Raw genomic sequence first — 25430 nt, forward strand, 5'->3', positions numbered from 1 at the left:
TTGACGTTTGAACAGGCAAACAAAATATTGGCTGCTTTGCTCAGTGCTGTAACCAATCTATCAAAGCCACCGTTACAGATATTTTGACAAAGAACAGAGATAAAGCTAATTAATTATTGATATGACACCTTGTTATTGTTATGCCTATATAGTGTGTGTGTGTGTGTGGGGGGGGGCAGTGTTGAAGTATTGTCGTTTGTAACAAAGAATGCAAGATATAATCTACTGAAAGATTCCTGTGTCTTTGCCAAAGTTGATATTTCGGTTGATAGTGTGTGAAGAAATGATTTTTTTTATAAGTCAAGTAAGTATACAAGAATAGAATATTGCTAGGTTTGGCAGTGTATACTAATTAATACTTATAGTAATACTAGGATAATGGATACAGTAAAAAAAAGGATTTCGAGACGAGTAATGTTTGAATTGTATTGTAACATTGTGAAGCTCCAGGTCCCCCAGCTGTGGTTTCCCAGCAGACACACTATAACAAAAGTGCTGTAAACTTTCACCCCGTCTATTTCTGGAGAATCATTGATTTATTATCATTCACAGCTGCAGACATCAAAGCCACTACTTTAGCTGGCCCAGTTCTCTGACTTGTTAACAGATATCCCAAATTTTTTGTTGTTATAATTCTGTACCTTTCCACACCACAGTAACTACACTAACTGTTCCAGTTCTGTAATCTTCAAACAGGTCTAGTCACTGAGTCTGGATACCTTGCAAGGTGTCTGGCTCGACAGGTGACCAGGATTTCTTTCAGCCCCCCCCCTCCGAAAAAAAAAATGGCCCCAAAAACTGATGGACAATGTAATTGTTTTGCGCAATACATACCAGCTACAAGTTTTGGAGAGCAAGTTGCCAGTCCAAGAAAATAGTGTCTTCTTCAGGCCAAAGTAGAACAGACTTACTTGTATTTCTAAACAAGGTCATGGTAATACATGTATAAATACATTGTAAGTTGGTAGGTAGACCCTATAGAAAGTAAGAATTCAATTTAGTATGTGTAGTATGTAACGTTACTAAATAAGAGTTGTTTTAAATTCCAAGGCATCTCTTGTAATTTGAAAGTTCAGCAGTATACAGCACATGTACTAGTATGTGTTTGGACAGGAGGTCTCCATATACAGGGAGTTGTTGAGAGGAAATACATCACATTTCCAGACAAGGCTGTTGATAGAGGATATGAGGGTCTGCATGGGGAATCTTGACATATGATTTATATTGGAGAGTTTGCAACTGTACTAAATTCAGAAAGGCCAGCAATGCTTACGGTAGAAGACATTACATTTGTACTTGTATAAGACTTCAATGGGAAATACTTTGGCGTGGCAAAAGACAAATGATAAAGTTTTCAGTACAGAAGTGACCATGAACATTATAGTATCGTGAAAAAAATCAGGGATTACAGTTACTGTAACTTACAGATGTGAGTAGGTTGGTCACTAGGTACCCAGTGTTGACATGCTGACATCTGGTATTTAACTTGTGGGACTTTGGGAGTTACTAACTCAGACTGACATTTGGGTGTATTGGGTGTAATAAAACATGCATAATTTTTTATATACATTTTGTAAGTACATGCAATGATTTCATCACTTCTTAGTTCTACCTCATTTTGTTACTTCAGTTTAAATTGCAGTAGAAGGCAAAACAGGGCTGGAAATAACTACTTGCATATATTTCCAGCCCTGATTTGCCTTCTACTGCAGTGTACAATGTACATATATAGGTAAAATAGGAGCTGTGCAGGTCCAGGTATTTCTGATGTTCACTTGCAACTAACCCGCAAAGGCCCATGTAGGAGTTTATTGTTATTTATTTAATAGGAGTTTATTTGCTGCATTGACTGTCACCACCTATGAAGTATAAAAGAAATAATTTCTGAACAGTTTTTAGTATGATCCACACTTCCTAAATTCTGAATGGTGCAGGTGAAATTTGTCCAGTGCAGGTAATTCTCAATGTTACCTGCACCATTGCATCTAGGCAGAAAAAAAGCATTTTATCAAGTCCCTGCACTATAGACATAGCGCAGTAATATTCATAGGGAATGTAATAAAGATTTTACCAGGATGGTTAGCAATGTTTACCTGGCAAAGCTTGCAATTGTTGGAGATAAATGTTAACAAAACACCCAGCCCTGTTTGACACCACATACACTGTGGTTAATGTTTACCTGTCCAGGTGACTATGTTTGTTTTACAGGTGTAACAGCTTTTCCTACTGTCTGTAGAAATACATTATATTTTCTGAAGAAACACCTGCACAGCTCCAATTTTACCTGCAGTAACCTGCATATTCAGGTGGTATTTCCAGCCCTGTAGTCGCTACCTGCACAAGCCATAGATTACAAATTTTCTACCACAAAGTTTCTATTTATAACACTGTAAACAGCATAATTACGTAGTTCCTTTTATCGTGAATATCCATGTCAATACTTTAAGACATGTAGACTGCACAGAAGTTGTATACATGTACTTTTTGGCCAAAGTTAAAGATACACATAAACTTTGAATAAAGAAATTCAGCTAATTGTGCACATCTTGATACATATACAATATAGTGTAATATTCACAGGGGTTCAACTACATGTATGATATTCATTTGTAAATGACTCACAGATATGTACATACTACTTTTCTTTTGTCTTTTGAATCACATCTCTTGCTCCATTAGTATGACTGGATGTGTATTTACAGATATTGTGCAAATTCAACTCCTACTATATATCATGATAAATCATTTTCCTGTCTAGTACGACCAACATTTTTTTTATATTTTTGGCAAAATGTTTAATACTAGTATGATCAATAGATCTCAATGCAATAATACTCAAGCATGGTAAAACAACAAGTGTAAGATACATTGTATGTAGAAATGAAAAAAATGTATGACCTGGATACATGAACATGTATATGAATTATGATTTGGTTATCATTCAATGAAAAATGTATGATCTGTATATATACATGTATATGATTTGGTTATGCAGTACATGTATATATTCACATGTAAAGACACAATTCTGTACTCTGCTTTATAAGCAAACGATAAAATTTATAAAATCTGAGAAAGTTTGGGACAATTTATGATGCCAATTTCAAAGTTTGACTCAACCCTCTGGTCAAAAAAGCAGAATCACCAACCCCTTGGCTCGTTACACATAGTGGTTAATTAGTTTACCTGTTGGAGGGGGATGTCATTGTTAGCTGCTGTATCATCGTCACCATCGCTATAGCACTGGTTTGGACACACCAGCCATTTAACCATGGCGGAAAGCAGAATCATGGCCACCACACTGATACAAGAGGTTATGACGGTGATGTAGTGGCTCTCCAGCCATGGTTTGGTGGCGGTGACGTCAATAGTATCAGTTTCAGCTGGTTTGCTTGTCGATGCTGCGGAGGTTAAGGGTGGGCTGGTGGCTCCGTTGGTAGGACTGGTAGTGGTGCCTTCGGTGGGATTCGATGATGTGGTTGTGTTGGGAAAGTCGAGCCACGTAAACAGTTCGATCCCTTGTCGGATTGGTTTTTCCACAGCGCTGCCTGTAGTCATAGCCTCTTTCTCCCCATGCCCTGTCGGCAAAGTGGACGACAGCGTGGAATTCGTCAGTGCTGGCGCGGCGCATTCTGTCTCGTTTTCCGGGACGGTCTTCAGCGGCACCCCCTTCAACCGGTGCGGACTGTCGCAGACGTAGCTCGTGCCGATGTCGCTCGCGATCATGACGCAGTACGGACAGTACGGGCAGCGGTAGGTCCCACCCTTTTCCTTGTCCTGCATGCACTTGACTTTGATGATCAACCACGCCATGGCACAGTCGCAGGCGATCGGGTTGTGTTCCACACTAGCCGAGGGCAAGGCGGGGAAACCCAGCTCCTCCGACGTGAAGGTCGCTAGTTTGTTACTCGCCAGGTTCAGGTACGTCATCTTGGGCAGATACGGCATGACAACGTTCATACTCACGCTCGTGAGTTTGTTGTTGGTAAGATGGAGGAATTCTAACGCGGGCAGGTTACGCAGCGACATCCAGTCCACCGTTTCGATGTCATTCCATCGCAAGCTCAGCGACTGGAGACTTTCGAGGGACGGCACCTCCGTGAGATTTTTTAGGCCGCTGTAGTGGATGCTCAAGCGACTGGTGTTAGCTGGCACCTTGGGTAGTGTAGTCATCTTGGAACGCCAACAGACGATACGTAAACCTGGGAACAAGAATTTCCCTTCTGCAGACACTTTGCAGCCCCGAGGCAGGGCACTGCCTGCTTCCCAGGCAAGTCCACAAAGGATGAAGCAAACTAAGAGCCGCATACTTACTTCCAATGAGCCAAGCTTAAAACTCTAGATTTGCAGAAGCTAGGTTTGCTATATATATATAAACTTCAGGAACACCTTACCTCAATCAGCGAGCTGTAACTTTAATAATGACTGTCGCTGAACTGAAAACTATATAATAGTATATAACATGTACGTGTGCTACATTATACATTTGTACATGTACATGTGTACCAACACGTGTGGCTGGCCCCAGTAATCATTACAAATCTACAGGCCATCCTAAAATATTTTCGTGTTTCTAGCTAGCCTGATTTTTTTCCCCATCATCTCAATTTTCTTTGACGTAACATCATTGTTGAGCATTGCTCCACTGGAATTTTTGGAAATCTTGACATTCTAAATTGCTATTTGTTTCACTTTGAGGGGCAAATTTTGTTGGTGTAGACTAAGCATAGTTTAAACTTTAATGATATCTCTTTCCTTGTCCGTTTTTTGTATATCAAAGATGATGGGTTGGGCAAAATCCTTGTCTAATGTGAGCTGCAAGGTTCTGTCAAATAAAGAAAAACAGACAGACACTGGGTAGAACACTGTTCTCAAGCAAGAGAATAAATTAGGAAAACAGATCTAGAAGGCCCGGGGAGTTTGAGGACAATTCAAACCTTAAAGTTTAGTCTAACCAACGATATTCGCTCTGACTTTTAACCGACGTCAGATTATTTTTTTTGTCTAAAAACAACATTGAATTGGTATGGCCTAATTGTACACACAATGTAATTATCTTACAGTTCCTGTCAATAATTGAGGCATCATTTTTCAATTCACTTTTTCAATACATGATTATACATGTATCATGTTGAAACATACATATACATTCAGTTTGGCAGACAATTAAAGTGAACAGTGAACATTAAAGAAGAACAAGACAAGAGTTCATAGAAAAAACAATGTCTGTAGAATATAATCTCAAAATAAAGCATGAAAACTGTAGTAGTGTTCTAGCTTAAGCGTTGTTCTTTCCGTTATTTGAAGGAATTTTGCCTCTCACCACAGACAAAAGTTTTGCCTAATCTGTCGTCTTTGAAAGACAAAAATCTGAAAGAGATGCATCATTAAACTCAAGCTTAGTAGTCTGCCAGCAAAATTTGCCCTTCAAAATGCAGAAAACAGCGTTTTGAAGGGTCAAGATTTCAAAATTTTTCCGGTGACCACACCAACAGCTGACCAAAAGTTGGTTTTGGGGGTGGCCAGAAATGTGTGACAACAAAATGTTACTGATGGTGTAATTGACGGAAGTCATACAGTCATACAGTCATATTAGTACTAATAATAGTTATTAATAGTAGTATTATCTATTGTGTGATGTAATTCAGGTACATGTATTTCCTTCTGATCCTGTACATCATGTGTTCCAAAACATTCATAGATACCAGCACGTCGACAGAACGTACTGCGCCTGCGCAGAACCCCATATTTTCGCGTTTTTCATTGGGTTTTTGGTCAACGTTGCATCAAAATTTTGCCTGTTGCAGAGGATATTCTTTCCAACACAACATTTGGAAACGACTGTCGAAATGCTAACCTTATATGAGCTAATACAACCTTATATGAGACATTCTGCCAAAGTACCATGTACAATACATTACGGGTTTTGCGCAGGTGCAGTACGTTCTGCCGACGTGCTATAGATACCCAATATAATGAGCCCAGATATATAAAACTCTGAATTCTCTGATGTCTTGTTAGTGTTTTTTTTTCAGACATCTTACTTTACAATTACCAAAATGTTCAAAATTGCTTTCTGCACCAACATGTATTACCATGCATTTCTGTTTCTGTAGCTTTTGGGCCGCACTGTTGTTCAATCACATTTTTACAGCAATGGGCTAGTCTACTGATGGTGGTGTACGTTTACCATTTTTAAAGTTTATGGTATGACTTGGCCAGGCATCGAACTCACAACCCACCGAAAGTGAACACTCTATCCACTTTAGCCTCTACCAGGCTTGGGGAGGCGGCTGGAAAAAGTAGAAATCGGCCAAATAGAGAGATTTAATCATGCCAAGGGAGTTTGTCCGTTGAGAGAACAGTTTGTGGGGTGCGGCGAAATGTTCTCTCAATGGACAAACTCCCTTGGCATGCTTATCTCTCTACATGTATTTTGGCCAATTTCTACTCTTTCCAGCCGCCTCCCCAAGCCTGGTAGAGGCTATATCCACTTGGCCATTGCGCCAATATTTTGTGTTAACTTGAACCATAATTTTTGTGTGACTGGCATTCCTCTCTGCCGTTGCCTAGGTAACAGACCATGCCGGTGTCGGTGAGCCTCCAGGTGTCTCTGGAGGAGGCACTACAGGTGCGGGCCGGTCCACTTCAGGAGGGGGAGGTGTGGGGTGTTCTGTGTCAGAGTGCCGAGGCTCTACAAGACCTATTCCTAAAAGGTACAATATACTTTAGTTTTTGCCAACTGACATATACACCACCAAAGTTGATAATCATGGAAATTTGTTATTATGATTTTCATGACTGTAGTCATGATTTTCATGACTGTAGAACATCCTTATTTAAATATATCCCATCCTTATTTAAATATTAACTGCTAATCTTTATCTTTAGCAAAATCAGCATTTGTTAGAATAGGAAAACTCAGGGATTCCAAACTCAAGACCAGACAGTTCAAACCAGGACTCACAGTTTGTAACAGAGGCTATTAAAAGTCTCCAAGCTATACATACATTTTCTAACACACAAAGGAAATGGTGTTTAGTTTTACATGAATAGTTGGTGAACGGTTTTAAACATTCAAATGTATGTAAAACGCAATCTGGTTGAGCTAATGCTATTCAAAGCTGTGTTACCATAGTTTTTCAAAAAATAAAAAAGTCATTTGAACTCACACGTTCTACTGTTCCTAGGTGACAGGGACCTCACAGATGGGCCCACCTTCATCATCACTCCACAGTCCCTGCTGCTGACGCCTACTGGGCATGTGCAGTTTGCTGACTCCATGGAGACCACAGGGAATGATGGGAACTCATATGTTGCCCCGGAGATGTTCCAGCCAATCAACACCGACCTTGAGACAGCAGCTGAGAAGGTCAAGGATTATTCCATTTTGAAATTTTGGGGGGGAGGAGCAATCATAACATCAGAGAATGGACCAGCACAACACTAAGAGAACGTTACCAAAAACAAAGTGACCCAGTGTTGACCAGGGCTCGAAATTAAAGGTGGTCCAATGGCCACTGACTACTAAAATTTAGGCTGGGAGAACTAAAAAGACACTTTGGGACATTTTTGGGACAATAGAAAAATTATCAACATCAGAATGTCAGCCCTTCTTTTGTTTATCAGGCACACGTCCCGGTTTTTGGATCCGGAAAAATCACCTTGAATTTCCTGTCTACTATATGCAATTATACTATTTATAGTGTGCCTATAGTGGCCCTGGAGTGAACATATAACTATTTATAAGCAAAATAAAGTTGACTTCAAGTTGAAGTCATACAATACTTCCCGAAGAACAGGTTGGGACAGTTCATCCTCACTTCAGGACAATTGAAATTTATTTTGGGACAGTGCTGGGACAATAGGAAGAAAAGTTAATTTTGAGGCCTGGTTGACGTCACACTTCAGAGAAGCCACATGCCAAGTCTTACTGAGTCAGTCTACTGAGGGACTGGTTGAAAGCTCTAGGTGAGAACCTTTTTTGTGTTGAAACGTTATCTTTGAACTCTTCCCACAGATGTATGTGTACTCCCTGGGCATGACCCTGTACTGGGGAGCAGACCACGAGCACCCCAAGGGCCGGGCGCGCCTCGGAGCTGAGCTGGAGAAAGTGCTGCTGGGAATGTGTGAGGAGAACTCCAGCAGGAGGATGTCTCTCATGCAAGTACTGGAGGTACGGACGCACAGAAGGAACAAGAATTTGGAGACCTCATAGCATACCAGTGTTCTAGCCAGCCTGAAATTTTTTCTATCATCTCAATTTTGTCTGAAGTAACATCATGACGTGTTGAATGCTGAAAGGAGGCACGACAATCCTAGGGGAGTGCTCCCTCTGAAAAATTCTGCAATCTTCATGCTCCAAAATGCTATTTCCTACTTGGCAAATTTTACTGACCAGTAGACTAAGCTTGTTGATGTCGATTGACATCTCTTTCCATATCTTTACATGCCGATTTTTAATGAAGGATCAGGCAAAAATTTGGGTTCATCCCGACGTACTCCTATTAGTAAGCATTCTTATTCCTTTTCTTTCATTTTCTTTTCTTCCAGCCTGTGTTTCCTTTCATATCCTGTGTTTCTTCCCAACTGTGGACATGTAAACTCATTCTTTCTCTCCATTTTTTTTCTTTTCTTTCCCAGTGAGTCTTCTTCTCGCTTCTTCCTATCTCTCTTGAGTTGTCTCTGATCAGAGGCTCTGACTAGTCTTGGTAGGTAACTTGAACCCATGTTTTTACTGATTATCATGTTTTTTCCTTCCGTGGTTGGGTGTTGGAGACATTACCATATGAATGAAAACCAAGCAGATGTCAGGAATGAAAGACTGGTCGAATGAAACAAGAACTGACCCATATTCTTTACCGTCCTCATATACCTTCTAATAAACTATAATTACAAGATCTCATCTCTGTTAGAAAGTTGGAGTTATATGATGCATTACTGTCCTGTCTTACTAGCCATCGGTCAATTCAAATCACCAAGGTGACCAATTATTTGAGTCACACATTGTCATCACATTCACGCCACCCAACCAGTTGTTCCCATCTTGGTCGCCAGTAGCTTTTTTTAAAAGCCTTTCTTGTTTCCTCAGTCCTGCTCATCACGTCACCAGAAGGGCCGCGCTGTCTCTGCCTTCTCACAGGTCATCCAGCTGGCCAAACTGGTGCTGGGCAGTCTGCCGGAGGTACGGGTGGATCTTATTTTATTCATTCATTTAATAACACTTATTTCAGTTTTGTTACAGTGAAAAATTTTTGAGAAGCAAACAAAAGCATACTTGCTATTTTGTGTAGTCACTGTACATGACATTGTAGTTTTGTGTATTATCTTTTGCTTCTCAAAAGAATATTATTTGCTAGCAGTGCCACCAGGCTCTGAATTGTTGTGCCACCTGCTATGCTACTAGGCCAAGATAGGTGTATGTATACAATATATATTACATAATTGAAATGTAATGTAAAGTTATTGTAATGCGGTAATGTATGTCTGATTCTATGTATTATTATGACCTTGTTGGCATGGTGGCTTTTGCAAAGGTCTCCTTACAATGTATATCCACCTGCTCCACCATGCCTTCCATGTATGTGAAAAATTGCAATAGATAAATAGATAAAAACTAAATCTGTTGCCAATATGCTTATGAATACCATGAAATCATTTGATTGGATTATCTGGCAAACAAGAACTGGGAGGATGATTTGCAAGGTTCAATGTTCAGAAGAATGTATTTTTTTCTTAACATCATTGTTCATTGTAACCAATCTCATCTGAATATTCTGAGGAACTGTAAGTTATATTTCAGTGTCATTGGTGTCAAGTTGTCTTTTGGTTAGTATAGCAAAAATCATGAAGAACTGATAAACAAAAACAATTGTTTGTTATTTACAGCTTGACAAGTTGGTAGAAGATGAACCCACCAGGCCGGGGGACAGAGGTCGGCAAAGGTCACAGCACAACAGTCGCTCTCGGTCCCGGTCTCCCATCAGAAACAAGCTCTCCAGACCAGGGCAGCCTGCGACAAGACACAAGGATCACAGTACAAACTTTCCTGTGTTTGATATATGTGTGACAGGGGCTTTAGTTGTAATTTGTTTAAAGTTAAGACTTTTGGTCCAACACAAAAAGTTCTCTCACCTAGAGCTTTTGACCAGTCACTCTGGTCTTCCTCAGTAGACTGACCCAGTGAAGCTTGTTCAATGAACCGCAATGAGGGCCAACATCGTCTACCTCCAGATACCTTTGACCCAGTGTTGACGTCACACTTCAAAGAAGCCACGTGACAAGCTTCACTGGGTCAGTCTACTGAGGAAGACCAGAGTGACTGGTCGAAAGGTCTAGGTGAGACAACTTTTTGTGTTGGACCAAAAGTCTTAACTTTAAACATGTAACTACCAACACAGATGAACTTTCAAGTTTAGTTGTAATTGTTGGCAAATATAGAAAATGTAGTAAGAAATGTATACAGTCAAAAGTAGTGTACCCACTTCTACTAAAATGAGCATCAAAGTTTTACTTCCACGACAAACAACTCCTATATACATGTAGTACATCAGCTTTTACATTCAAAGCAAGCTCCATGTTAAGGCCGCACCAATTTAATTTGTTGCTTTTTGAATTTTTTCAGAAAAAAATCAGGAGCAACAGGGTGAAATTAAAAAAAGAACAGGCCAAGGCACCCCATGATAGCCGGAAATGTTACAATATGAGCCATGAAGTGAACATACTACGCTGGCTCATAATTAAAACGATAGATTTTGAACTTTTAATGAAACAAAATTGCATTGTTACATTGAAAAACTTAAGAACTAGGAAGAAAAGGACTTTTATCAACCGTTAGGGCCAAAATATGTCTTTCATTGAGCATTTTGCACTTAATTTAGAACAAAATGGACAAAATCAGAAAAAAATGGACAGGGCGATCCGAGAAGCAACAAATTAAATTGGTGTGGCCTAACCAAGATTTAAAAATCATACTCTTATAGGACCTCTATTGTTTTCCCTTTGTTTACCAGGAAGAAACAATTTCCCAGCCAGGTATGGGAGCCCACCTGTCACCACTCGGGACTTAGTGGCTTACAGAGAGAGCCTCAAACCAGACAGAAAAAGGTACTCCATTTCATTTCGTTTATTTTTTTTACCCGGAGATACATGTTCACATCCGCTCAGGGCAAAACCCTGTTTTTCAGTAGCCTGGTTACCAGATCTATTATAGCTCCCGAGTCCTACATCCCCTCCGCAAAGAGAGGACGTAGGACTCGGGAGCTATAGTAGGTCTGGTAACCAGGCTATTTTTCATTTTCAGAGTTCCTGGGAATGCTCACGTTAAAATTTATGACTTGTAAAATAAACTAAAGCTCAATACTAGTGAGAAACAATAAATACATTAAGTACTTGTCTATATAGCTGGTATAGGTAATTTCATCAGATTCAGGGCTTTTACATGATGCCCCTGTTTTTATTTTTTTCGTTTTTCCCCTGCCCACTTTATTGAAGTTTTGTCCTGCTGGCATTACTTACACAATATTTTTTAATAATTTCATGTCTTAATCAGGTCATAGACCCCTGACTTTTTTGCCCTGCGGTGGCATAGTTACTTCGGAATCCGCATACGTTGCATTTTGCTGCGGTGTGATGTGTTGCACAAGAAAAACTGCCAAATCGTACCTATGCATGTACAGGTTGCTATATGGATGGTACTGTACATGTATGTGCACAACAACAATTGTTGGGCTCCGCAGGACAAGGGTTAAATGATTTGAGCACCAACAAATCAAAGTGGTGTGGACTAATACCTATGAAATTTTCCTCTTCAGTCTCCAAAGTTACCACAGGAAAGTTGAGGCGGGGAGACCGCAAGTGCAGCGGCCGCGCAGCCTGATAGACCTGCCGTCGGACAGGCGGTCGCGCAGACGGTCACGAGACCCGGAGAGATACTCTGTCATCAGCTCCAGCTCGTACGAGAGCAGGTTGGTATCTGGGACAAGTATGTTGCTCAGAAGTAAAAGCTAATGTAGGAATGTTTCTGAGCAGCAGGGTCAGAATAATTTTTTCTGAGTTTGCTCACTGGACATTACAAGTACCTAAGCCAAAAGCTAGGTTGCCCATCAATATTTTAGGTTGCAATCAACCTGGCTGTTTATTTTAGAAGGCAAGCCATAAGCCACGACACCTGTAAATATACTTTATCACTTGTAATCTGGCTGAGGTGGGACACAGCTGTAAGCTCGGCCACTTTAAACTTTAAAAAGAAAAAAGCAAAAAATTAGGTATTTCAAAAAATTAGGTATAGCAAAAAAGTAGGTATTTCAAATCCTGCTTATCCATATTAGGTCATTAGATTTAGAAAAAACTGCAGTGTACATTTTGAATTATCATGAATTAGTGACAGATAGTTGATTTTCCTCCTGTCCAGGAATGGTGTAACAAGCTCCTACCTTACTGAACCATTGACTAGACCACGCTCCAAACCCAGACACGACAATCGGACCGTACCATCCCGGAGGGCCCTCCCCGCGCCCGTAGATGACTTAAGCTCGGAAGCGGCACCAGATTTACAGAGCGATGCGTACAAACGTCTGAAGCAAAGGAGGAGCAGGCTGAGTTCTGCAAAGGCTGACAGCGACAGAGGTGAGATGTGCACCCCTGTAAGAGAGTGTTACAATCCAAACTGTGTTTATTCCCATAGGTGAATGGAATATGCTATTAGATTTAAAAGGGTGGAGGAGGTGAGATATACCACCATGTAAGACATGTGTGTAGACAGGGCTAGAAAGTCATTTATGGGAATAGGTGCACAGGTGCACCCAACCAAAAACATTGGGCGCACAAAAATTTTTTTTGGTGCACCATATAAAAGAAAACCTATTTACAGGTCTTACTGGGAGCTAATTTCAATATCTAAACAAGTACTACAACAAAGATTTTATTATTTTTCTGACACTTAGATGCCAAGAATATCCTGTATACTATTATAGATTTGATATGTACAAAAATACCTACAAAATTCTTGGATGCATTGGTGCACCCACAGAAAAGAATTGGGTGCACAGCTCCGAATTTGGGTGCACCAAGGTGCACATGCACCCAGTATTTCGGGCTGGGAAGATGTCTTGATAAGTAGTAATCCCCTTATGAGCTTGAGAAATAATGGAATAAAAAGATGAGCAAAATTCCTTAATTATGAGCTTGAGAAATATTGAAATGAATACTAGCAGAATGATGAGATAAATTTCAAGCTACATCGATCCCAACATTTCCACCCGTCTTTGTTCTTCCCCCCCTGGTTTTTTTCCATCCCATGACTGTACCATTCCACTTTATGTTGTCCCTCAGACCGACCCGACGCCATCCAAGACAACGTTGGTTACCATAGCGACGGCTCGTTCAGCGAGTTTTCCAGCGATGACAGCACCACGTCCATTCCCTCCGACAACACCTTCACGCAGGGTGAACCATCTCGCTTTTAATCAGACCTGCTTTGTTACTTCTGGGGCAGAAGTATTGTTTTGGGTTGTGATATTTGATAGTTTGTGTGTTTGTGTCGAGTCAGCACTGGGACCCGGGGAATCGATGAGTTATTTGAGGTTGAATTTCATTGGAGTGATGGGGTGAAGTCATGTAAAAACAACAAAAATTTAAAAACATTAACAGTTGACTGTTGAAAACTCTTAGATTTAAGATAAACTTGGCTCACTTATTTACTTATAAATCATGATTATTCATTCCACAGTTGATTGAAATATTGTCTAGTCACATATGCAGCATTTTCAGTTACAGTAGTCATTTTCATTTTCCTTTTAGGGAGCTACCGTCCTGACCTTTACCCTCAGTATGGGTCAAGGGTCGCCTTGAGAATGGGGGATGATGGGAGCCAAGCTGCCAGTCACCACAGCCCAGGGGGAAATGGCTACGACCAAAGAAGGTGATCATTTAACAATTCATTTTGAACAATACAAATTTGAAACCAATAAGAGGCAAATTCAGCAGCAAAAAAAAAAAACTCCCTGAGAATAAAAAACTCAACCTAGGATTTTGATTTTTAAAAGATAGTGCAATTTTCCCATAATGCTTCCAGCTTCAAATTACAAGGCATTATGTAACTTACACTATAAAGAGAATAGAGGTTGGGGTAGAGAAAACTTGGCTGTTGTAGTGGAGGTCTGTACTGTTATTGTCTTGGAAGTTCATCTGTGTTGGTAGAAGTCATTATGAAACAAGTTTGAACTGCAATTTCCAACACAAGAAATGATTGTACTTTTATTGCTTTGTTGCTAATTTTCATGTAAATGAAAACTTTTTTGACAACCAGAACTACTTTTCGACCTGCTTTTAGGGATTCCCAGGAAAACCCCAGGGTCATGGGTCGCCGGGAGCAAAGGATGATGGGAGACGTGAGCAGCCCCCCTGTGTCGGAGGGTAGCGGGGCGAGACCCCCTGCGGAGATGGACATGAGTCGGGACCCGCTGGCCGAGGTGCCGATGGCACGTAGCACGACACAGCGCAAACTGAAGGTCATCCTTCTTTGTTGCTACAAAATAATCTCCATGCTTAGGCTGCTATCATCAAAATTATGCTAGTCACTTTACATTACACATTTTACCTTGCCAACTGAAGTTACACTTTTTACACCAGGGTGGAGAGGAAATCCGTTCTAAATATGTGCCTTACCTAAGGACACAACATCTTGCCAGGAATACCATCAGCACACATACACATAGATAATCATACCGGTAACATTTTGGGCATTGCAAATTTCTTTATATTTACAATGCAAAATACTGATTTTTCATGTTCCCTATTTCTGCAGACGTTTTTTGGTCCAGAGTTTGTAAAGATGAGTAGCGAGCCAGCGATCTCACTGGAGGTCCCTCCAAGTCCTGCGGTACGTACATTTATGTTATATATATATATACAATGTACATACCTGGGCCACGATACGTTTGATATGGGTGTAATCACACAGGCTTCAAGTGGTTATCACATATGGGCTTCCACAAGTTCCATAGAATAATTTGAACACGTTTCGCACTACAAATGTATGTACACCGCTCTTTAAAATATGAATACTGGATTGGATTCAATTTCATGTTTTAACAATTTCTGTTTACATCTTTAGAGACATTTTGCATTGAAATGTGCATTTTCTTGGATGGATATTATGAATATGAAGTAAATTACACGTACAGGTTGGAATAGTATACCTCAGGTGATGTGGAATACACCGTGTTGTATTTTACATGTATATGTAGTACATATACAAAACAATGTACACTGTACAAGTACAATGTACATGTACAATGTAGTTTCTCATTGGAGGACCTTTTAAGTTTTAGACAGTGTTATAAATGACCTTTTTATCATGCCACTTATACATTTGTAGTTTACTATGAAAAATCATTTTCAAACTTTCAGAAATAAGTTTGTGGTAGGAATACATTCTAACATACTATGGATAATGGTAAGGGTTCACAACTGTCAATATTGGACTAGCATGCTTTTCTCTCTATTATACTTTTTAGAAGTAAGTCTTAAGATTTTTAATGCTTAGAAACTTCAAGGTATTTTACTCCTGGAATGGTTTGCATCTTCCTGTATCTAAATGAGCTTCTTTAAGCCTTTTCAGGAACTGACCAGGTGTGGCTATTACCTGTAGATGTAGCATACCTCTTCATTTACTGTCTCTATCCTTCCCTCCATCCATACCGCAGCAAAGGAAGGCACACACAAAGGTACCAAAGTGGATGAAAAAACCCATGGTAATGGTTTCTCCTATTCCCTCCTCTCTTCTGCAGGGCTCGAAATTCATTTTTGGGAATACATGTAGGTGCACTGGTGCAACCAACCTAAAATATTAGTGCACACAAAAATTTTTGCGTGCACCATATAAAACAACACCTAACTCTTACTGCTCCTCTTCTGAGCTTGAATCTGAAATGGGGGCTAACTTACAACAAAGATTTTATTATTTTTCTGACACTTGTATGCCAAGAACATCCTACATACTATTATGTCAGTCATTTACAAAATTACCTACAAAAATATTTGGGTGCACTGGTGCACCCACAGAAAAAAATTGGGTGCACAGCTCCAATTTTGGGTGCACTAAGGTGCACATGCACTCAGTATTTCGAGCCCTGTCTTCTGTAACAGTCTTCTCTGCATGGGTAATGCTTCTCACAGACATATTTAATATCCATTAATATCCCTATGATTAGTTATGCATGACGTATGTTCATCAATATCAGAATAAGTTCAATAATTATGTATTTTAATTTTAAAATAATATTTTCCTTCTGCAACAGACAAAAAAGTGTAATATCAACTTGTTTAATTCTGTACCCTAAGACTGCCCCTTGAAAAAAAAATCCTTATTGTCAAAGCCTTCACAAGAATGTCTTGGAAAGCTGGATATTTAAAGTCACTGTATAAAATTTTGTACCTCAGGGATTTTAATTTATCATTTAGTATAATTCAGTTGTTTTTAAATGTGGCGGTCATATCGGGCAGAATTATTACAGTTGATGTACAGTTACATATTCATGACCTTCCCATGACCTTCCCATGACCTTCCCGTGACCTTCCCATGACCTTCCCATGACCTTCCCGTGACCTACCCATGACCTTCCCATGACTTTCCCATGACCATGACCTTCCCATGACCACCAGAAGAAGGTTGGGAGGTCATACAAATGTAGTTGACTATGTCTGACGGGGGCTTTTGTACACATGTACCTGTAGGCGAAGGGCAGCAAGCTTCCCCAAGGTCGTAGGAAGGTCATCGTGGTGATGCTGAACGGCCAGCGGCTCAGCGTGATGTGTGACGTCACCACGGTTGCTAAGGAACTGTTTGACATGATCGTGGCACAGCTGGGGCTGGTGGAACACTTCTTCTTCGGACTTGCTCATCTTAAAGGTGCCTGAGATTATCTTTATACTCGTTTTTAATTGAGGTATAACAAAATCAGAAAGACAGAAAAATAGACAGGAGAGACAAGTTTTTTTAACTACTTTCTTTTTTTGTGTAACTTTTCGATGTTACCAAGCATAGACAAAGGAAAGAAGACAGAAAAAGGATGTGTCAAGCTACCCACGACAGGTTACTGTGACAGTCCAAGTGCTCCCACCAACACACTCCTGCCAACCTGACACATCAAAATAGAATGAGATTTCCTTACATGTGTTGACGTTTAAGTATAGGTCTCAAACAACTGGATAGATTTTGAAAACTGGTTATGGACGTTTCATGTAGCATCCACTACTTTTTGTCAGTGGCCATAGTGACTGCTACTTGCTTGAATGTGGACTTTCCATACCGTTTCTAGAATGGTCAGTCCGTGAATAGTTTCATCAGGTTGGTAAGACACTGAATAAAGAGACTCTTTTTACACAACCTTAGTCTTTTATTCAGCCAACGTCTTGCAATTGCCCTGAGGAAGGTGACAGACGGTCACCAAAACGTCGGCTGAATAAAAGAATTGGTTGTGTAAAAAGAGTCTCTTTACTTAACAGGCTCAAAATTCCATTTCCATTTTTGGAAATAGTTGCACTGGTGCACCCAACCAAAAAAATTAGGTGCACAAAAATTTTTTGGCATGGGTGCACCATATAAAGCAAAACCTAATTGCAGGTCTTACTGCTCCTCTTCTGAGCTTGAATCTATAAAAAAGAGCTTACTTCAAAATCTGAAACAAGTACTACAATTACAACAAAGATTTTATTACTTTTATTACTTTTCTGATACTTAGAGACCAAGAATATCTGGTATACTTTTATAAGTTATACATTTCTAATGTTAGAAATTCCTACAAATTAAAAATATTTGGGTACACCAGTGCACCCACAGAAAAAAATTGGGTGCACTAAGGTGCACATGCACCCAGTATTTCGAGCTCTGCTTGAAATGGTCAGTGTTGTTTATCCTGGCCTCATGCTGTACAATACCCCACAGATGGAGAGCTGTTCTTCCTTGACCCTGAGGAAAAACTGGCCAAGGTCGCCCCGGCTGGCTGGAAGGAGGAGGGCAAAGGTCGGCCTGGGTCGGAGGTCAAGTTCACCGTCTTCTTCAGGGTCAAGTACTATGTGGAGAATGTTTCCAGCCTCAAGTACGTCTCTTGTAATCTTTTCTATTATGCAAGATTATGATATTTGCATATTGATAAAGTATGTCGGTTGAAAATCTCACTCTTTGACCTGGTCCTTGTGAACTTTGAACTTTATTCACCTTTATACCGGTGGCACTAACAGCATAGCTGTGTGCAACGAACCAAGTGATAGGCAAAGTAAAATCCTTATAGAAAATATCTAAGGGTGTAGTCAGAAATAAACTGAGGTACCATTTCATAACATAATTTTGGTAACAAAAGTATAATTATAGGACTTAAAAGGTATAACATAATTACTTAGAACATAAATGACCTTTTGACACTTGTAACCTTTGCCCTTTAACCTCTGCAGACACCAGCTGACCCGGCACCAGTTTTACCTGCAGCTGAGGAGGGATGTGTTAGAGGAGCGGACACACTGTCCCAGCGACTCTGCTGTCAGTCTGGCAGCTCTGGCACTGCAGGTTAGGCAGAGGGACTGGTAGAAAAAATAAGGAAGATCACAAGTGCAGTAGAGGAAATGTTTTGAGTTTTATGTTTTTGAGTAGAAGACGTCACATTAAGCAATCTGTGCTTTTTGTCTTATACACTGTAATAAATATGTGAATAGAAATTATAGATAATTGCAGTAGAGATCTCAATTTACAAATTTTACGCATGGTTTTAAGTTGTTTATTTTTTTCCTGCAAAAGCCTTGTAAATCGTGTGTAAATCGGGATTGAAAGCCCTGTAAAAGCTGTGTAACACGTAACATGTAGGTGTAAAGTTCAAGCTTTGTTCCAACACAAGAAAGCAATTTTCAGTCGATGTCTTCAACCTCTGTCAGATGTGTGATACACTCGTTGACTTTCTAGAGGTCGGAAATGTGATGATGTGTAACATGCTGTTAAAAGTGTGGAAATTGTGTGCACTTTAATATTAGCTGCAATTGTGTGTGGCTTAATCCACAAAATGCTGCTTTGCGCTACTAGCTTACAAAAAAGTGTGATGCTTCCTCCATCAGTCTGAGGTCCTCAGTTTGATCTTTTCACACAAAGGCAAAAAGCTGACTGTAAACCCTCTAATGTGTTCCAGGCTGAGTTTGGAGACTACAGCCAAGACGCCCATGGTCACAACTACTTCCTGGTGGAGCACTACCTCCCCGCCAGGGTGATTGACAGTTCGGGCGTGGCCCCCATCAGGCAGGACTTACCCAGAATGCACAGCCAGCACAGGGGCATGATGGAACCTACAGCTGAGATGGAGTTCCTTTTGGGAGCTCAGAAACTTCCAGAGTACGGTGTCATGTTTCACAAGGTGTACAGGGTAAGTACTGAACTGAGCGTAAATACATGTAGAAGGTTGAATGTGCAATTTCATTAGAATTAGGACAGTAGTTTATTCCCAGTCTGCAAATGTAATTATGTCTAATAGTACATGTATATGTTGAACGAGGGAAACTTCAATTCCTGAACATGTCATACATATATGTAACATCTGTGTCCATAATATCACCAGGGTCCATCACGCTCCTCCGCAGCGTCCGCTAGCGCGCTATAATTAAATCCACATCTGGGCGCGCGGCGGGGTCCCCAGAGCAACAATGCGGAAGCATTAGCGTGTATTTGTGTCCTGGGGCCAAGAACGCATTTTGCGCAAAGCATGCTGGGTAGCAGAGTGAACTGTCCTGGGGACGAGAGTTTGTGGCGCGGGCAGAATGCCAAAACTCCCTCCGTGGCTAAGTTCCTTCCGCGACTAACTCCCTTCTGGGCAAATGTAGAGGGATAACGGTACACCCTCATAGCGTCACCAAATGAGGTACTTTGTAAAGGTCCGTTTCATTTGGTATATATTACCATTGTGACAGCATTTTATACCCCAAAATAGGAGTCTTGCGTCTTGTTTTAGGTCCCGATAGTAGAAAGAATGCAGTGTACATGTACATGTATTCAGATGGCCGCCGTGTAACGTTACGTACTAGCGAGCGCGCACGACAATACCGCCAGAGTAGAGTAGGTTATCATAACCCTTTAGAAAGCGCAAAGAAAACAAAAACGACAGATTTGCATTAAAGAAAGTTTATTTTCCATAGCCTGGGCTAAGCCACGATCTATAACCTATGGCTTCTCCACGGGCGCTGGGGACGAGCGTGAGGGTCCATAATATCGCCACCTTGAGAAACAGTGTGCTTAAAGATATTTTTACTGCAACATACTTTTGGTATATATATATATGCACTCATTCACACATCAAATGTACATACCTAGGGTATGTTGCAGTAAAAATATCTTCAAGCACTTAATATACTTAATAGTTAAAATATCATCATGATGTCGACTACAGTAGGTGTTTTTAACACCTTTCTTGTTACAATCTCTACCACAGGAGAAGAAGTACATTCCCAGCAACACAGTATTGGTCGGCATCAATGCAAAAGGAGTGGCCATCTACGAGCTGAGGAACACGGTCAGAGTGTCCCGGGACAAGTTTGCCTGGAGGGGCACCAGGAAAATCTCTTTCAATGTAAGCGACATGTAGTTTGTATAAATAAAAATTCTGGCTCAAAATACATTTTTTGCATACTTCCACTAGTGCTCTGGTGCAGGTACATGTAACATTCAGAACTGCTTGCACCAGACAAGTTTTACCTCCACCACAGTTTCTTTGGCTTTAGTTGCTTGCCAACAATTGAAATGTTAAAAGAAATTTTCCTATTATTACTGTACCATTTTTAGCAAGTTAAGGAGGAATTAAGCAACAGTCATTTCACATGTCCAAACTCTGATAGTATACCAAATAAGTTTCTAATCAGCTACATGTAGCAAGTCAACATAGCGTTCTTGCTTCCAGATTACATTGCATCAATTTTGTATTCTGAAGGAACTTGTTTTCTTCAATTTTCAGAGAAGAAAGTTTGTCCTGGAGTCCACACCAGCTGACAACAACTCCCTGAACAAACTCACTTTCTTCACTGACAGCTACAAGAAGTATGTTGTACCTGGTTGTACTTCATGTTCATTGAAATGATGATGATGATTGGAACAATGATGTTTGAAATGATGATGATGATGATGATTGAAATGATGATGATGTTGATTGAAATGATGGTGATGATGATGTTGATTGAAATGATGGTGATGATAATGATGATTGAAATGATGGTCATGATAATGATGATTGAAATGATGGTGATGATAATGATGATTGAAATGATGGTGATGATAATGATGATTGAAATGATGGTGATGATAATGATGATTGAAATGATGGTCATGATAATGATGATTGAAATGATGGTCATGATAATGATGATTGAAATGATCGTGATGATAATGATGACTGAAATGATGATGATGATTACAGGGGCCGGTACCTACTGGGCATGTGCACCTCTCAGCACAAGTTTCACATCAGGATGAGGTCCAGACTCAACGCTTCTCATGCCTTCCGCCAAGGTGGGACTTCTTCCTTAACCTGCTTTTTACTTTGTAGTTAAAAGTAAAGGCAGTCTCCTAGCAGCTTTGAGGCCATGTAGGGGCAGTGTGGTGTTAATCCACTGTGTTTAGGACATCATATTGGAAGTCAGAGCCCATCCCTCCCCTTCCACTGCCTTTTACCTCCCCAGCCAAAATCAGGTAGTACCCATTTTACATCAGATTCTGCATTTAGTGAGGAAAGTCGTGTTAAGTGTCTTTCCTAAGGGCACAATGTCCAGCCAGGAATGCAAGGAATAGAACCACCCACGACTTCTCATCCTTGTCAATCGGCATAGCCACTAAACCATTGAATGCCACATTGCTTTGTAGATTAATGGCTTCCTAGACTGGCTATGTTGGACACACTTGTGACTTAATGCATGAATTTTGTTTCGATACAAGTGAATTCTGTTAAGTAGAATGATACAGTTAGTTTTTAAGCTAAAAAGTATAAGAGTTTTCTCCATGTATTAAGAATAAAAAGGCCTTTTTTTGTCTATAACAGAAATTTCATGTTGCCTCCCAGACTACCCTTTGGAGAGTATCTCTGTGAACGATTCTGTGTACTCGGCGACCTTCGACCCCATGGAAGCCTCCATCTCCTACAGCATTCCAGAAGCAGACGATTCCATCAGTTACGACCCAAGCCAGAACGGAATTCCGCTCGACGAAAGCATCACCAGCGACTTTGACGCACCATTCCAAGCCATGGGCCCCTCATACAGACCAGCGAATAATAGACTAGACATTCCACAGCCTCAGAGGTCACGTGACCAGAGAAGGACCAATGAGAGAGCAGATGACATGCAATACGAGGAGGTGGATTTTAGGCCTCCCAGCAGGCCAGAGTCTAATAGGTCACATGACCAGAGGAGTGACAGGTCAATAGGGCAAAGGTCAAACGACAGGTCAGGGGAAAGACCGTATTCACAAAGGAGCGACAGGTCACACGACAGGTCGAGCAACAGGTCATTGGACCAATCAGGGGACAGGTCCAGTAGCAGGTCGTTTGACCAATCAGGTGGCCCCTCACAAAAGCCATCGTCCAATCACCAATCACCGGAGGACTTATATGCAAAGCCATGGCAACATGGAGGAAGACAAAGAGATCAACCAAAGAGGTAGATATACTGAATCCCTTTAATGAAAATGATAGCAAAAAGTGCATTGTACATTACTTGTCAGTCATATTTCAGAGGATATTCACATGAACAGGGCTTTCCATGATTATCAAAATACAAGATGACTAGATACTGTAAATCACTTTATATTTGTGGTAGTTTTATATTCGCACTGTATATTTGGGGTAGTTTTATATTCACGGTTTTCACGGTCACTTCTGTACCGCGAATTTATCATTACCGCAAAGAAAACTTTGCTGACTTCCTTTCTTCTGTACCTGCAGCCAGCGATGAATCTGCAAAAATTTCCATTATTATCAGACAGCAAAATTTTACTTCACCAAATTTAAAGTGATTTACAATTTAAATTTTTCATCTTTTCTGAAATATCAAACTCTATATTGATGCCCATTCCAGACCAGTGCCTTACAAGGACTCCCATCACTATGACGACGGTCACTATGACGATATCGCAGAGCCGGCCCAGCCCTCCCTGTCTGCGTACCATCAGCAGAGACTCCGAGGTGCTGAGGGTGTGAGCAGTCCTGGGGGAAACAGGGGCAACGCTTATGTAGTAGGTAAGGGCAGGTTTGTTATGTACAAAGCAATAATTTGGAATACATGGTTACAATACACATTTGGTATACAATACACATTTGGTTTATAATACACATTTGGTTTACAATACACATTTGGAAATATATGAACATTGCAGACATGTTTTTTCTCAAATCAAAATACAAATTAACATAACATCTGGGTCCCAGACATAGTTAGAATTTATCTTGTGCCAGATTTTACAGTCTGATTAAAATGTCTGATAGATTGTGTCCGCTACAATCCCAGAAGTCTTATTTATGATAAATTTCTGATGTCTTGTTTTTATGTTGTTTCAGATGCCAGTATTAGGTCCATGGACCAGACCATGAACATGACTGTCAATGACACAATGTCAGGTGGGTGACTGGAAGAAAACTTACTTAACTGTAACAGAAAACTGATGGATGGAAATGAAGAATCCAGTGTGGTCAATGACAAAGTTTATGTCTGTAGTTAGTGTATATGTTAACAATGTTAGTATATTAATTATGATACCTACTTTTTTTGTATTATCCAGACACCCTACGTGAACGACTACAGGACCTTCCCACACCTGAGCAGGCTGAGAGAGAAATCATCATGGTGGTACTAGAGAAGGACCCACAGTACGGCATCGGTAGGTACATGTACATTAAAATTGTAAATGTAGGTAAGGCCCAACCAATTTAATTTGTTGTTTCTCGGATTTTTTCAGAAAAAATATGAAGCGACAGGGCAAAAAAAAACAAACAAACAGGCCAAGGCACCCCATAATAGCGGGAAATGTTATATGAGCCATGAAGTGAACATACCAGGCTGGTTTATAATTGAAACAATAGATTTTGAACTTTTAATGAAACAAAATTGCATTGTTACATTGAAAAACTTTAAGACCTAGGAAGAAAAGGACTTTCTTCAACCATTAGGGCCAAAATATGTCTTTCATTGAGTATTTTGCAGTTAATTTAGAACCCCCCCCAATTTTTTTTTTTTGTCAAATCAGAAAAAAATGGAAAGGGTGATCCGAGAAGCAACAAATCAAATTGGTGTAGCCTAAAGTGTTTATCTTAAAGTTGTTGAATCAGATCTATTTTCTCTGACCCATACCTCTTCCCTCATGACCTTGATGCAGGTATCACCATAGTTGGAGGAGAGACAAGAGGTAAGCTGGACCTGGGACTGTTTATCAAGTCTGTGACACCAGGAGGACCTGCACACAGGGACGGCAGGCTCAGACCAGGTAAACACATCAGTCTTGTACACCCAGGGCTCCAAATGCTTTTTTCTGCATAACTGCACTGGTGTAGGTAACATGAGAATTTACCTGCACCATACAAATTTTATATGTAACACTCAGTATGGATCATACTTTAAAAACTGTTCAGATTTAATAAATAAAGGTCTTCTTCTGACCAGATTTGTCAGTTTTTTAGTCTGATAAAATGGCTTGAACACACAAACAAACAGTTGTCCAGCAACTGTCTTGAGGATATTTTATGTGCATATAACAGTAACATATAAAGTTAGACTGCCAAAACAAAAATCCCAAAGACTTGGACAAGAACTTGCGGTATTCAAAATGACCATAGTTATTTGATTCCCTATGCAAAATGTAATGATTGACAGCTGATGGCTGTGTGTCCTTCAGGTGACAGAATCATCTCTGTGAACGGGAGAAGTCTGGAGGGTGTGAACCACCAGGGGGTGGTGGAGATCATCAAACACTCTCCCAAACAGGTCCAGTTCATCGTCTCACAGGAGAAGTCTTACAGGGGTGAGCATTATTATGTTTACCGAAGGAAACCATATTGTTTTTGCTACATTTCTTCTTCTCCAAACAGTGACCTATGACCTGACTGAACCAGACTGTCTCTTACCATGGTAACTGGTGCTGGGTTACATCATGTTGCAATTTTATAGTAGGAGGGATTTAGACTCCTGCTGCATATTTTATGTGAATGTGTTTGAGTAAGAATTTACAGAGCAGACCATATGCGAAGGTAACCATTATGCATTTGCTTTGCAAATGTTACTTTTCTAGTCTTAAAAGTTTGTCTATGTTGGTAGAAGTTATCCTGAAGCAAGTCTAAACACTGTAATTTCCAAGACAAAAATTGGACTTACACAAATTTTCAACTGTATAATTCCAGTCTTTGTCTAGGAATGAGCAATCT

General features: G+C 40.3%; 1 protein-coding gene across 1 annotated transcript in view; it reads left to right on the forward strand.

Annotated features, from left to right (window-relative positions):
• Positions 1–7186: 7186 nt before the first annotated feature.
• Positions 7187–25430, forward strand: part of LOC109485441 (tyrosine-protein phosphatase non-receptor type 13-like) — a 47374-nt gene continuing 29130 nt past the window's right edge. Inside the window, exons 1-25 of the mRNA XM_019789047.1 lie at positions 7187–7372; positions 8021–8176; positions 9092–9184; positions 9889–10036; positions 11013–11106; positions 11814–11966; positions 12413–12627; positions 13333–13446; positions 13801–13921; positions 14333–14510; positions 14807–14881; positions 15708–15755; positions 16738–16912; positions 17948–18101; positions 18454–18565; positions 19176–19406; positions 20466–20603; positions 20985–21067; positions 21444–21535; positions 22083–22677; positions 23095–23255; positions 23574–23633; positions 23795–23893; positions 24389–24496; positions 24905–25030. Of these exons, the coding sequence (XP_019644606.1) occupies positions 7283–7372; positions 8021–8176; positions 9092–9184; positions 9889–10036; positions 11013–11106; positions 11814–11966; positions 12413–12627; positions 13333–13446; positions 13801–13921; positions 14333–14510; positions 14807–14881; positions 15708–15755; positions 16738–16912; positions 17948–18101; positions 18454–18565; positions 19176–19406; positions 20466–20603; positions 20985–21067; positions 21444–21535; positions 22083–22677; positions 23095–23255; positions 23574–23633; positions 23795–23893; positions 24389–24496; positions 24905–25030 (3619 nt within the window). The 5' untranslated portion in view covers positions 7187–7282. The remainder of the gene's footprint in view (positions 7373–8020; positions 8177–9091; positions 9185–9888; positions 10037–11012; positions 11107–11813; positions 11967–12412; positions 12628–13332; positions 13447–13800; positions 13922–14332; positions 14511–14806; positions 14882–15707; positions 15756–16737; positions 16913–17947; positions 18102–18453; positions 18566–19175; positions 19407–20465; positions 20604–20984; positions 21068–21443; positions 21536–22082; positions 22678–23094; positions 23256–23573; positions 23634–23794; positions 23894–24388; positions 24497–24904; positions 25031–25430) is intronic.

This window comes from Branchiostoma belcheri, unplaced genomic scaffold (genome assembly GCF_001625305.1).
Source record: "Branchiostoma belcheri isolate BF01 breed outbred unplaced genomic scaffold, Haploidv18h27 scaffold76, whole genome shotgun sequence".
Taxonomy (NCBI): Eukaryota; Metazoa; Chordata; class Leptocardii; order Amphioxiformes; family Branchiostomatidae; genus Branchiostoma; species Branchiostoma belcheri.